Raw genomic sequence first — 15,562 nt, forward strand, 5'->3', positions numbered from 1 at the left:
CTTTTGAGGAGGTTTGGAACCACAATTTGGAAGTAAATCAGGCTGAGGGCTCTTGAAATGACTGTTTGTACAGTAACTGTATGAAAACTATGTATGTGTAAACTATGTAAGTATGTTAGGTGAGTTGAAGCAGGAATTCTGTGTAACCTGTTATTAATGGTTTATGTTTCTACTGTGCACCTTCATTTTAACTTCACAGTAAGCCAGTGTAAGTTTTTATGACCAAGAGGAATGAGTCGGGCAGGAGGAGAACTGACCCACAGATTCCACCAGATCCGAATTGGGTCTGCCACGGACGAATTCAGCACAGAGCAGACAGAAAGTCAGACACAGAAACAAAATCTAAACATCCGGTTAATTTTCAGAATCAAACACTCGATGTTGACGCCAGCACAAAAAAGGACAAATCCAAGAAAGTCCCCCCAATCCTTTGGTTGGGAACACTGACCTTTTGTCTGTTCGTTGTTGTGTTTATAACACTTACATGCAGGAACTCCTCAGTATCGCCCCTCCAGCTGTCCAGCAGCGCTGCGCCACGCTGCACTCAAAACGGACCCGGTGGGTGTTTTGATGGACGAGGGAGCACGGAGCAAAACTGCAGTGGAGTGGTTCCGCAACGCACATGCAACCAGTGGAGTTCTGGAGTGATCCTCTACCTTTGAAATGTTTTGGGCTCTGCCTGTAGCTTGTAGCTGCAGAGTTGGGCTTTTCCACTGTAGAACTGCTGAGAGCCTTTAAAATCTCTGCTCAGCTGCAACACCAGGTCCCATTAGCAGTCTATCACTGTCACAGCTTTGAGTCTGCACGAGTGAGACAACTGTGCTCCTATATGTGTTTGCATTTTTGGCAAATTGACACCATTAAAAATATGCTGAATAAGTTAGCAGGTGGTCTGCAGTACAGGCAGCTATCACTGAGTTATATAAAATAAAAAGTTCCGGAGTTATAATGAGCATCATTTATTTATGATATGTATGTGGTATTTATTTGTGTCGAACTTTGGAGATAATGATATCCCTGTCATTCACTTTGAATCTAAAACACTGTATCATGCCTGTAAAACTCAGTGTAATTCAGACAAGGAGCACAATTGTTGCTACAAACTGACAATGAGGCGCTACGTGTTTTCAAGTACCTTAATTGCCTCCATGAGCTGTGTGTCACAGCAACGGCTGCTTCGACTGCTGACCGTGTTTGTGAGCGAGTAAAACTACAGTAACCTACTGTTAAGTTTAGAAAACCTACATGCACCTCTGCCTTCATCTCGCACAATATATCTGCCTCTGTCACTACCCCTCTTCGCTCTCCTGCGCAGCCCAGTCGCCAGGATGAAATGCTGGCAGACAACGTTTATGCAAACCACTGATACGTTCACATTTGTACGTCTCACGAACAGTCTACCAAACTGACTTTTCTACAATACGTGTCTTATCATATTCAATTTACATGTTTATGACCTGACTTCTGTATGAGGAGGTGGAGGCGATGGTGGAAGGCTGCCAAGCCAGTGACAGAGTTCGAGACTGTGTTTCAACATTTGTAAGCGTGTCACCACTGGTTGTTTTTTAAGAAGACCTTGGGACAATTTTCAGGTGTGTTTGTGGCAACGAAACCAGATATTTCAAGCCAAAATATCATCTTTCAAAAAAATAAATGCAAGTTACAACATAAAGAAATGTTAAGTTTCAACATATACTTGCATATATGGTATATATTTGCATATAGGTACATTGCCGACATATATTCTGTGATGGTTTCTATATCTCTGCCTCATGCCTCTACACTGTCCTGCAGCCTCCTGGGGAGACATACCTCACTGCTGGAACTCTTCTGAATCGTATAAATACGTAGATAAGATTCAAGCTGTAATAAACAGGAGTTGTCTCCTGCAGAGCCATTTGGAGGCTTTCCCTCAATGCCAGCCATATTGAGTGAGACTATTTTGCATCGTACTACCTTTGAGCACGCATATGTTATATTTGTTGTAGTTGTTATATTCTTGGCACTGAAAATGCATATATAAATCACATCTATTGAATTATATTTTTTTGTGTGGGCTGTTTTCCACTTTGAAACTAACCTTGCCAGCGAGCATAATAAAGGTACAGGTACCTGCTGTGCTCCTGTGCTATTTTTAGAAAACAACAAAGGAGGAACATTTGTGAATTATTGTGGTTTTTGTACACGACCATGCATTTTAATTGCTGAGCAACGAAAAAAAAAAAGTCTGGCAACAGAGCTTAAAACACAGCCTAAAAAAATACATTTCATAAGGACCATGGGTGTATCTTTTCATTAATCCATCACTGTGTCTAAAAGCGTCTCCACCAACATCCTGTCACAGTTTCCTTGACGAGACCTTTTCATGGATGTCTTTACGAGTCATTTTAGATTAATTCACAGCTGATTTCTTCTGTGGTTGTTCAGCTCAAAGACAAATGAAGGCTATAGGTGAAAAGGCTCCATGAATTGGAGATGCCTGACGTTCCACGATGTCTCAGGGTTTAGAACTGCCTCTGTGAGTTTGCATGCGTTCTCCTGGCTTTCCTCCACATTACGAGGGAGTACAGACTGACTTATCTCCAGGCATAATGAGTAAGAATATCTGTCTGAGCTAGTAGAGACGTTTTCAGGCTTTCTTGGTGCATGCTGGGATAGAATAGACCCACAATGAATACTCTTCATTTTGTCCTACTTAACCTAACACAACACTCCACGTTTTTGCCAAAATGTTTTTGGCTCAGTGAAACGGCAATGTGGAATATCAATTCCAGGCCAGCGAGGCAGTCAGGTTCAGCGAGGCAGGGAGGTGAATCACCACAGCACCTCCACGGGGAGCTCAAACTGGCTTAGTGCCAGTTCCATCTATTCCTGCTGATCCCTGGCCGGCTGACTGGCTAGCTGACTGTCTCTTTGACTCGCTTGCCTACTTGCCTGGTGGCTCTGTTATAAAACTGGCTGTCTGGTTTGCTTGTCGACTGATACACTCTCTAACTGACAGTGCGGCCGCCTGAGCCATGGCTGGATTGTTGGCTGACTGACTGGTTAAACACAACTGGATGTCATTACCTTGCAGCTTCACTGTTCATCTGTGCATGAGGGCAAATGCGATAACACAGTCCGGCGTGTAATGCTCCAAATATACCATCCGCCACATTTGAAGGGATCACACTCGCAGTTATGTGTGTCTTAGCCGACATTACTGCAGCCATTTTACAAACTGTGTCAAGCCGTAAAGCCATATCTGACACGAGGGACACGCAGCTGATTAGTGCTTCATACTTGAGCCCACCACAGACAGTTTTATTTATCTTTCCTCTCTCAGTATCACTGTTTCTTTCCTCAAAAAAAAGGGTTTTACTTGACACTTCTCTACTTGTACTCCACTACATTGAGGGATTTGTGCTTTTCACACCATTGAGAGTTTTAGTTTCAGTTAATTCAAAGCTGCAATAGAAATGGTCTGCCAGCACCTGCATTGGTGTCTTTGCTTATTGTGATGTGACTTTCTGCAGTGGGCTATATTCAAAGGCTCAGTGTGCTCTCAACTACATTATATACAATATGCTTAAAATTGAAGACTCAATCTCTCTCCGACAGCTATTAACCTGCTGCTCCACTGCACATTGTCGTCACATTTTGCGTCGCACTTCACTTAATATAATGACGATGATGATGTGCATACGATGTGATATGGAGGAAGACAGAAGCCTCTCTGCTATTATTGTTTTTATTTTACGATGATTTAGTAGAAGTATTTTTTTTTCAGTTTAAGACTTTAAAAATGAGCATAATCGAGATTTAAAGGAGAGATTAGTATCATTATGACCTGGATGGGGACATTTTATTTTCAAAACTCTGCACGCAGGGATGAGGTGACAGATACAAAATGGTCGATGGATGAGTGCTACCAACATTACCCTCCCCGGCTACACACATCATACAAGACATTTCCGATCTCAACAGTAAAATAGAGGAGGATTTAATTAGTTTGAATTAAAAGGTGGCGTCTCTGCTTCTGCTTCATCAATTTTGAGTCTAATCCAGCGGACTGCTATTCAAAATCTGGCGCCTACATTACCCACAATGCAACAAAGCCACTGAGTTACATCACTGGACATAATTTATCAGATTACATGCAGCTTCCTCTGGAGCCACAGAAGACTTAATACTACTTTTATTTTTTGAATGTATTATACCCTTTAAGTGTTAATGGTAATTGACATCCAGGTGTGGAAGTAACCTGTTACATCTACTCAGCTCATGGCACAGCGGGAAACAAATTACTAAATAATGTACACAATTAATCAAAAATGAATAAAGAAAACCCCTGAAACCTTTGGTGCTCCTCAGTATTTTGATGACTAAAGTTTTATGAGCTGGAAACAGGTAATCTAAAATGCTCTCACACATGAAGTGGCTCTGTGTTTATCTGTAAAAGGGCTACAGGTTACCACAACATTGGTATAACTGACCACAGGTTGACATGTGAAATCACATAAAAGTTATTCGTGGTCGGTCAATTTATAGTTTTTCAGGTCAGTTTTGGACACGTACAGTGTTGCTGATAGAAATCATTGGTACTACTGCGTGACTCCATATTAAAGCCGCTGTGTTGTCTTCTTTGTACAGTAACAGACGCAGTGATGCCTGAGTCAGTAGGACACTGCCTGCCACTGATTCAGTCTCATTTGACATGAAGACATTGAGTCACATCTAATGCCATGTGGATGTTGGAAGTGGGCTTTTCCTCCACTGGGCACTCACAGACGTTAGCCAGATTGACATGGACCCAAAAGAAAAGAGTGTGAGGACCCTCAGCAGCCTCCACATGAACCTGAAATGACACACTGACACTGCGTGCGACCGCTTGAGCAATATGAATGCAGCCATGAACGGCAGTCTTGCGGTTTCCAAGCCCCTACTGGAGCGATGACTCATTGGTTTTCTTTCCTTAGACATATGCAGTCGAGGCAGTTTAAAAAAATATGGTGCTTCTTAAAAACAAGGTCAGTGATTTTTCGTTCGGATGAGTGCTTATGCAATCAAGCTGAGTCCATATTTGTTTTTCTTTCATGCGGGAACCAGGCTGGCCTCAGGGGTGGGGGGACAAGTCTGGCTTAGGGGACATTTTCTTTGCTTTTTTTTTTTTCTGCATTCAGTGGTGGTCACCTCTGAGCTTTGAGAGAACAACACTGCCAGGAACGATGGAGGCCGAGCTGTGATCTAACAACAGCTGACACACTGGTGGGGAGTAGCTGTGAACAAACCACTCTGCTGCTGCTGCCGCTGCTGCTGCTGCTGCTGCTGCAGCCGCTCCACCAGCCACAGTCACATTCCCCCATCTGGAAACTGCCTCATTGTTTACAGATGCAGCAATGCGGAAAAGGAAAATATCTGCACTCTCCCAGGTTTAATTTCATCTCAGCCCATTTACCTATTGTTGCTCATCTGCCTCCAACCTGAGCGTGGCAGTAATAGAACTCTGTCGCCCTCAGCCGTAACACCTCTCTGCCGCTCAGAGAAGGTGGCTAAGGCTGCCTGAGCAGCCACGGAGAGGCATTTATCAGTGTCAGACACACCGCACAGAGGACTCACTGCAACACAGTTGTCAGCATAATTTGGCTGCCTCATAATCTCCGACTCTGCAGCCCCGGGGATTATTCAACTTTTTACCTCTTTTCAGTGGCAAGTAATATCTTTCTATGTTTGCTTCTGGGTGCAGAGGGCTATCTGAGCCCAGAGCGAGGCCGACTCGTATTTGGACCGTGTGACCAGGTAGCAAATGATCTGGCATTTATAGATGGGGAGGAGGCGTACAATTATATCATAATTTGACAGTCAGAGAATTAAAAATAATGCAGAGTTAATGAGAGAATATTCAAATTGAGCCTCCGAAGGGAAAGAATTACATTGCTGCTTAGGCTTCTACAATGTTGTTAAACAAGTGGAACACCATGAAGATGCAAAGCTGATGTCCTCTGTCAGCTTAAGTATCTGGATGTGGAAAAAGGTACGAGGTAAGTGCAGTGCAAAGGTTTTTCACAGATATTAAAGTCAACTCCACGCACATACTAACACACAAGAATAGCTCACATACATGTCAACTAGTTATAATTGTCTACGTGTTAATAATATCATCTGAAACATGTTTATTGTGAGATCATAAGACATTTATAAGCACCATGAGAACTTGATAACATTTTATAGACTCCCTAATAACCTTAATAACAATATGGTAGCTGTAAAAGGTATACTTAACTGTTAATACATACATAATAAAGTATGCTTTAATCTTAATTTAGTCATGAAAAAGTTTTGTGATGTAAAAAAAATGACATTATAGGTAAGTTTAAGTCACTAAATGTGTAATTAATTAGTTAAATAATTATGAAGGCCTTATTTCCTATCCATTAATACTTATTAGGAGTACCTTTATATAAAGTTTTGACTTCTCATCCTCAGTGCTCAGGATTTTACTGTTTGTTTCGGATGGTCCTCACCAGAAAAATGACATCACTGATTTTACCAACATGCCTGATTTATATTCTCTGCCCGACCACAATGGGCCACAAAATGATCGTATGGGTTGCTTATGAAGGTTAATGGAAAACAAATGAAGGTATGAAATCTTGCATGGGGTCACTCATGGAGTGTACAGAATGATAAAAAAATCCATATGGATATCCATATCCATATACCAGAATCCATATGGTCTGCATCTTTTCATATAGACTAACAAACAGCAGCTAAAATGATCCCTGAAAAAGTCATTATAGATAACAGAAGAGACGACGTAACAACAGGCAGGGAAGCAGCATATCACTGCTCCTCTCATCGAAAGCTGCAAGAAACTGAAAGATTGTGTTAACTTAATTAGAGAATTCTAATATGAAGTGAACTGCGAGTTGCTTAAACCAAAACAGAAAACTGTTTTGAATCATTACAAAATAAACTCATCTTGTCTTCTCTTTCAGTCAAGGTCACAAACAAATTGCATATATGTGTGTTATTAACCCCCCCCCCTAGCATTTTAAAAATGTAAATCATATTGTAGAAATGACTTCACCTTAATTATCATATTTTCTATGAGACAGTGAAAGCATTACAATAAGAAGGATGACTGTATTGGTCAGATTGGTTGCTGTGTATGAAGAGGTGAAGTTTGTTCATCCAGGAGGAACACTGCTGACCTCAACAGTAATGAAAGGGTTAAATCATCCTCCACGAGCTCGGTCTGCACGTTTTCCATTTCTTGCCAAGGCTCATGATGTTTGCTCTAGCCAGGACAACTCAATCGGTACTACACTGCACACATCTTTGAAAGGACTGCGTCACATCGATATGCTTTGCAATCTTCTGAGTGTAATTACAGACTGGGCGTTAGAAAAGAGACATACTGCAGTAAATAGCAGTAATCACATTTGTTCAAGTTCAATAAATATAATAATGACATAAAGTCAGTACGTGTAGTGTGTCTATGTGATTAAGGATCTGTCATTCTTACTGTGTTGTTCTGTGTCCGAAAATGAGACATTATTTGAAAATGAGGTTGCTTTCTTCCCTTTATTCTCACTGTCCCTCGGTGACTTCTTAAGGGCAGACGTTCAGAAATGTTCACATTGTAGCCACAGCAAGGTCTTAAGTAAATGTGGACAATAATTAAGAAGCAGTGATATTTGAACTAAATAATTGGTGCTAGTACTTTGGACTAGCCTTCTCAGACAGGAAGTTCCAGAGCTGAGAAGCCTGCTGCAAGAAGACCCTCGGTAATAAGGTGAGTTTTGAGAAGCACCAGAGGAAGCCTGCCTGAGGAGCCAAAGAGCCTCTCATGGGGGAAGGAAATTTCTAAAATACAGCCGGGAGCATGGCCATGTAGTAGTTCTTTAAACATTACCAGTAAAGGCTTAAAATCAATTTTAAAACTCCAGGGAAGCCAGAGAAGAGACGCAAGAAAGGGCGGAATGTCTTCTCTTCTCCTGGAATTAGTTAAGAGGTGAGCAGCAACATTTTGGGTTTGCTGGAGGCAGGCGACTGACTTGCATAAAAAGGAAGTGAAACATTCCGAGAAAAGCTAAAATATAACAACCGACTTCTCCGATATCTGTGGTAACTGGACAAAAAACAACACATTTTGGCAATAATCCTGAGCTACAGGAAACAACTCTGCATAATCCTACTCACTCTGTAACTGAAGTAGGTGGGATCTTATTTGAAAATGTGAAAAAAAAAACAACTGACAAGCTTCCAGAAAAGTCTGCTGCTTTATAGCTTTACCAGACAAAATCAGAAGTCATTTACCCTTTCCATATTCTGTAGGTGTATAGTGTCTTTTATATTTATTTCTTTTTATTTTACATTGTGTTGAATGTTCTGGTTATGTAGCAAATGAAGAACCTTGAACCTTTGTTTCATGGCTGGAATTACGTGGATCATGTCCTACGTGAAATACGGTTCAGTCTGTATCTCAAGCAGCTCGTCCTCATCAGAAAAACCACCACGAGTCAACTGTGAAAGCAGCTTTTTACAACCCATATTTACATTCGGTGGTGACCTCGAGTGGCCATAGTAATGATTACAGCATCAAAGGAGGAAGTCAGGTGAAGAAGTATACTGAGCAACAAAGTCTGCATTGGGAGGAAGTCGGTGATGGACGGTAAGGTCAAACAAGCACAGATCTTTCACTCAGGAGACTGCTGTTGTCCAGTGTGGAAGTCAAAGTCAATGGTCACATATGCCAAAGACAATACGTCACTAAAGCTATGTAAGTGACGTAAGTGCGTTGATAAATAACGTAAGTAACAGTTGTTTCGACCCAATTTACAATGTTTTCCTAAACCTAACCATACTGTGATCGTACGAAGTACACCTGCACACCTGCAACGATCATGTTGTTTTGGAAACAGTGATAATGTTGCTTTGGCATTCTGGCAATCCACCTATCCAGCCATTTAGGTACGAGGATGTGTTGGCAGAAAGTCAGCTTGAGGCCCCCTATAGGCTTGCTGAGTTTGGACAGCCCTTGGCATGTGCTTGTTAACTCAGCACTACTGAAAGAACAGACTTATGAATGTATGGATGGGACTTTGACCTCCTGGCTGCTGTGATTTGATGCCTCACAGCTGCACTCAAAGGTAAATCATATTCGCCTTTTGACCTTTGACATTTGTTGTAACCTTTTTAATGTGCAACCAGTCAGATGACAGCTGACTTTGATGTTAAGAAAAAGCTTAAAGTATTCTAGGTTTCCAAGATCCCAGGCACGTCTGCTGCCACCTTAAAACCACATTGTCTTGGCAGAAAGATTTAAGCATGGAAGAGGTATGAAAAGCCTGCTTGTATCCTTGTTCTGTGACACTTTATATGTATATCAGTGAGACCAGATACTTGTCACAAAGTCTTTTTAGTTCTTCAGACACAAAAGATACTTAAGGTTCCACTCTCACTGGATCCAGTGCATAGATAATCAGCCTCTATGAACCATGGAAACCTTTTTAAGGTGAAGGTCTTCTAGGGTCTGTTTTCTAAAAGTGCCATTTTACATTTGACTTTGTTTCTTTGAATCTCAACCAAACAACCTTTTTTAACCGCAGTCGGTGACTCATGAACACGTCTAACATATCAGGAAGGTTACAGACCATTCTGGCTCTGGCTACATGAGTCTTTTTTCTGTTCCACAGTGCCTTTATTATGTAACACTCCCGAGGGGCCTTACCTGAGCCGGGGTTGTGTTTAGCTGTGTCTGAGGATGTGTGAGAGGTGGAGGTGGAGGCCAACCTCTGGTCTGAACTCATGTTATCCTGGCCAAGAGATGAGCTGGACTTTCTCGGCTTCTTGTCTGTCAGGTGCAGCGGGGAGCTTTTCTTGGGGGGCGGCAGTGGTCTTCGTGGCCTTGCTGTGGCATTGACCTTCAGCCAGGCTTGGGCTTTGTACTCTACAATCTCTCCGTAGTTAGCTCGTGTCACCCGGCACTCGTACAGTCCTTCGTCATTCTTGCCGACTCTGGAGATCTGCAGCTTGTGTGAGATGTCGTTGCCCTGGACCTTCACAGTCTGTTAGAGTAATTAAAAGAGACCACAGTGTCATAACAGTGGACAGTATGATGGGATACATCAGGGTTTCATTGCACATCATGCCACTTTATTCTACAACCTGCTACAGTACATGACTGTTACACTGTGACACTGACACATCAGATTTGGACTGATATATGGAAATGTTGATATTTACAGGTACTATATATATATATATATATATATATATATATACATATACACACACACACACATATAAGCACAGAAAGGTTTTCCTTTTAGGTGTGGCTATGTAAGATTAATAACTTATTAATTTTACTGGGGAAATTTCACATTCATGAAGCCAAGTTTTTCAAGGTCTCACTCACAGTTTGAACCCTTGAGGATCTATGTATTTAAGAATTTCATAAAATCTTCAAATTACAAACAGTAATAAAATGTGCTGGCTACAAGAAAGCCTGACTACTTGCCATTTTTAAGTTATTATTTTGTATAAATGTTTTTTTATCATTACATTACATTTAGCTTATTTCCTGTTCACATGTTGAATGTATTGTTGTATTGAGAGGAGAGTCATGCCTGGTATGTTATCTGTTTTTTATCATCATGCCCAATTGTTCTGTTTGTGTTTTAGTGTTACGCGTTGTTATTTATGAGTGATATTATGAAGTTGGAAACTGTGAAACTGTGAAAAACTGTGATAAGATGATCGTGAAACAACGTGAACTTTGTTTGTTTGCAGCTTCTTCCCTCACTCTTTTACCTACTCAAACCTCAATATACCTTCAATAGTGCACTGTGAAAATAGCTTTAATTTTGATGATGTATACAACCCAGATAAGTCAGAATCTGACCTGGTTACAGACATTAAGAATAGCCATAATAATTATATAGAAATAGCCAGTCCTCTGACTGATGGTCTTGTTTGCTTATGGGGAGCACTATTCAATTCAAGCTGTTTCATAACAAAAACTCTGCAATATCAAAATCCAATACCTCCATAAAGCAGTCCCGCTTATTATGTTGCCTATAGCCCAATACATGAGGAATTTAATACCTCGTGGGATATGGTAAAGAACAATCTTTGAGTTGACACATTTCTATATTGACATATGATCCTATCACCTAACTGTGGTGGTGTCAAATGAAAGGATATTTAATCTTGGTATTTTGTTTTTGTTTGTTAGTTTATTCATGTAAAGGTGTGAAGACATCATGAGATCCCCACGGTGGCCTGTACAGCCTTGAAAGCAGTGCAACATTCTTAGTTGTCTATCCATGTTAATCTGGACAGCTCAACTGGATGTGCTGGTGGGACCGATAAATATGCAAATACTTAGTGGTACATGGCAGATCTTTGCTGACATATGCCAAACCTGTCTCCTAGAATTCACATCTATACACAACTTCTTTGTTGTTTAACCAAATTCCCTTGAAGGAAACATAATAAACTGTAGACCTGAATCCTGTTCACTGGCAATGTTTTTTCCCCTGCTCCACAGAGTGCTACGTTGTTGTTGTCCACAGAGGTCGTAGGAAGGTTGGGGTAAGCAGCAGGCAAACAAAGCACAGGGCTTTGGCACTGGAGACTGGGGTTTGCATCCTGAGTCCCACATGTGCTTAAGTGTAGACAGAAACAACAACAAAAAAATGAAGGCAAAGTTTCTATTTGATCCGATATTAAAATAATCTTGCTTTGTGCTTCACTCCACTTTTAACTCTTTTAACTTTAACCATGTGCAGATGTGTTGGATATGATGATGTTGCAGATAGATTTTTAATGATAAAACTTCCTTGTTATGCTGATAAAAACCTAACTTTGGTGGCGTTATGTCTCTCTGGAAACATACAGTATTTGCTTAAGCAAAGTTTGGAGTCATTTTGGGACAGAGGGATTCATATGCAAGTAACATCAGTACAGTCCCGAGCTCTGCAATGCCAAATGTGTCCCAGGACAGCCTTGTGTAGACCCCCACAACTGCAAACCTTTCACTTCTGTTACAGGGACACAACAATTCAAAGAGTAACGGCCCTTCTGTGTATTGTATAAGAGACCTCAGTGGTTGGTTTAGGGAATGGGATACCTGCCGACCTGCTTGCTGTGCACTGTGACACTGAGTAGAACCTTTGAATATATTTTTAACATGGGTCTGTCTGCGTGGTTGATGATGTTCTTAAAGGAAAGCTATGGTTTCACACAGCCTGAGTCCTCAAGTTTAGTCCATCATTCCAACTGGTAATAATGTACTGTAACACTGAACTAATACGGCTGAGCAGCATATGGACTTTTCAGATGAGATGTAGTTTGAGACGGTGCTGTTTATGTCGATGAAGTGTGATGTGAGTTGTGTGGCCTGTGCTGCAGAGCTTTTAACCTCCGCAGCACCAGTGCCATGTGCAGAAAAACACAACCGAACAAAAAAACACCATTCTCACTCCCAATAGGTCAAATACAGCAGCCTCGTCAGTCATTCTAACAGGCTGGCCACACTGACTGCCTGAGCAGCACCTGTGTGTGGTGTAACATCTTGCTTTTCACTCTGGCGTCCATGTTAACAGCTTAGAGCGGACACGCTGGCTGCATGAGTCGCGCGGCTCACACACATGTTGAGCGAGGCTGCAGCAGCGCTTCATGTTGAGATTCAGTCTCGCCTATTTCTACCGCGACAGGCGTGTGGTTCTCGGCAAAAATACAGCTGAAAACAACCTGTAGACAGTCATGTGGACATCATAGCAGTGTTTCACTACAGTTGTAACGTCTGCATCTGTAGAATTTGTCACAGACATGAAGAGACATACACAACAGGTGAGGGGCAGTTCTTTTTCTTTCCCTCCCTCACTAGTTCTTGTTTTTGTCCACTACTTTTTGTTGTTTGTATGCTCGATTGGATGTTAATGAACTTTCAAAATATGACCTCGAGACTTTATAAGTTTGAAATGCGACTGGACATATATGCATTGTGCATTTTGACAAGATAGTTTCAGTAAAATAACATTTAAGAGTCCAGCAGCTTGGCTACCTGACCCCTAACAGACAGCTGTCTAAAACAATCTAAATTGGGTAGCATAATTGCTAAAGTACTAGTCTCTACCTTTGTTATATGGGTGACCGGCCAATCCTAGCGCTTGAATGCAACAGAGGGGCATGTCTTTGCGAGAACGTAGGTGGGTTCCATAATAATGCGAGACAGAAGATTTACACACACGTTTTTAAATTCCTGTTTATAAGCACATCAAAGAAAATCCGATAATGAGTCGTTTTTTCGTTCTCCGATTTCTAAAGGGTCGTAGGGAAACAGCTTGTTTCCCGATTTTGGTTTTCTCATTTCAAAATAAAAATCCGTTGGCTGCCAAGTTCATGGACCGTACACACAGCTGCTGTGTTTTTAAAAAAATATCATTATTATTATTTATTTTAATTTTAGCGTGTTTTGTGGCTGTAATTATTCGAGCTGGCAAGAGAACCCTGTCTTTGCATTTAATTTAGATTTTTAGATTTTATTTGTATTTGTTTTGATCTTAACACTGACCATTTCGCTACTGTATATGCTGTGTATTGCCAGCCTGAAAATACAAAGATATACATTTTGATTTATCTTGCCCTGCCTTATGTACTTAATTCATTACATCCATCCTGGAATGAAGCTGCATTGCTAAAGAAGAAGTGAGACAGGTTAAGAGACGCATGTTCCTCAATCAATGCTGTTACTTTATGTTATCATCACCCAGAGAAATGAAGACCTAATTTATACTAAAACAGATTTAGCTATGGATAACCTTGATCCTGGACCTGCCACTTTAAATAACATGATGTGACATTTACGTCACTTGACTCTTTGATTATGTAAGGACTCCAGTGAGGTCATTATGATCCATTCTGCATGCACACAAAGCACATACACTGTGGCAAGAAAAAGGGGGTGGAGCAGTTGCTGGGGCATGAGCGCAGGAAGGGAACCACTTTGACAGTAATAATACAGTGCCACTGATTTCACTGATTAGCTCCTTTCTCTGCTTGAAGGTGTATTATTCAGGGAAATCAGCTGCTGTTGTGTTTGCTCTGAATGAAATGCTGCCAACCTCGGGTGACGGTGTGTATTTGAGAAGCCGGGGACTATGACCATGCAGGGATGCGTGACGTGCTCTTCAACTTACACTTATTTTCGTCCCCTCATCGTCAGGATCAGGCTCTGGTATCATCTCCATCTGGGAACACAGAAAGCAACGGAAAGAGAAAGGAAGCATTAGCAAAGTGAAAGCAGCCTGCTGTGTACTGCGGAGCTCTCAGAGTTACTCTGAGGATACAGTCAAAGATGTATTTTCGGCACGTCTAGTCTCAGGCCCCCTAAAACCTGTTATGAAATTACTACAACAACTTTAAAAAAAGCACCATCTATCTGCCGATGGTTATAAATCTTTCATTCCGACATCAACCCACAGTTTACTCACAGACTGAGTGACTGCATCGCTACTGTTCTGCCTTTAAAAATAAATGCACAAAGATGTCATTTTTTGCAAGTTTTTGATTTATTTTTAGGCTCTCTGAGTGGCTCTGTAGACAAATTAGAGACAGCTTCCAGACGTCGCAGCGAATCAAGGTGAAAAAGTGGTTGGAGACCAGGATACTGTGTGACAAACTAACAGCCTTCTGAGACAAATTGTGCCTCAGAACCTCCATCAGTCTCCGCCGTAAAAGTAATATTACCCATGAAAACTTATGACAAATAATAAATGTCAGAAGGCCCGGAATAGATTTTCAGTAAAAAAATAATTCAAAACCCCAAAACACTGAACAGCAGCGTAGCTCTGGGGCTCAAGAAATGCCCCTGTTTGAGCCCCGGTGACATAATTCTAGCATGGTGGCAAAGCACTGAGCCTACAGCCTACATCATGGACAGGGCATTGATTTTAGAGGCTATAATTTATTTATCCCACATCGGATGCCAAATGGATGTGTGCCCGGGAAAAAAAGTCTGCTGACTACAAAGCTGAAGAGGAGCAAGAGCGCTGCAGCAGAAAAGACTCAAGAGGAGGAGGAGGAGGCAGTTCCTCCAGAGGACGTGGAATCTATAGACCAAAAAAAAAGAAGGGCAGGAGAGGGATAAGATGGCTACTTATGAGCATTTGCAGCAGAGAGCATTCCTTCAAGTGCTGTAATTACCTCGGAGGAACCGGGCACTTTTCTCTGGAGGATGTTCAGCAGACAGGTGATTAATGAGCAGAATTAGGAGCCATAGCTTTCACTGTCTGCATGTATGCATGACTCTTACATCTCCCCTCCACAGATGGACCTGGCATCCTCCATTGTATCAGGGAGACGTCTTTAACAGTGAGGCAGGATTAATTGTCCTCAGTCTTGGCGTCGGACTATTTCAAGTCATCAATTTCAGCCTTCCCTTTTACAAACTTCACAGCGGTTATATGGGCTGGATGTGCAAGTCTATATATGTCACCTGAGGAGGATAAACTTAGAGTTCCACCAGAGGACGGATGCTCTGCTCCGGTCTGCACACAGTGGCTGCTGCGTT

General features: G+C 41.5%; 1 protein-coding gene across 1 annotated transcript in view; it reads right to left on the bottom strand.

The window, feature by feature from the left end:
• vstm2a (V-set and transmembrane domain containing 2A) overlaps positions 1–15,562 on the bottom strand; it is an 85,136-nt gene that overhangs the window by 10,249 nt on the left and 59,325 nt on the right. Inside the window, exons 3-4 of the mRNA XM_084340194.1 lie at positions 14,190–14,240; positions 9,716–10,052 (exon numbers count right to left, since the gene is read on the bottom strand). Coding sequence (XP_084196320.1) covers positions 9,716–10,052; positions 14,190–14,240 — 388 coding nt within the window. The remainder of the gene's footprint in view (positions 1–9,715; positions 10,053–14,189; positions 14,241–15,562) is intronic.

This window comes from Pagrus pagrus, assembly GCF_965226575.1.
Source record: "Pagrus pagrus genome assembly, chromosome: 20".
In the NCBI taxonomy this organism is placed as follows: Eukaryota; Metazoa; Chordata; class Actinopteri; order Spariformes; family Sparidae; genus Pagrus; species Pagrus pagrus.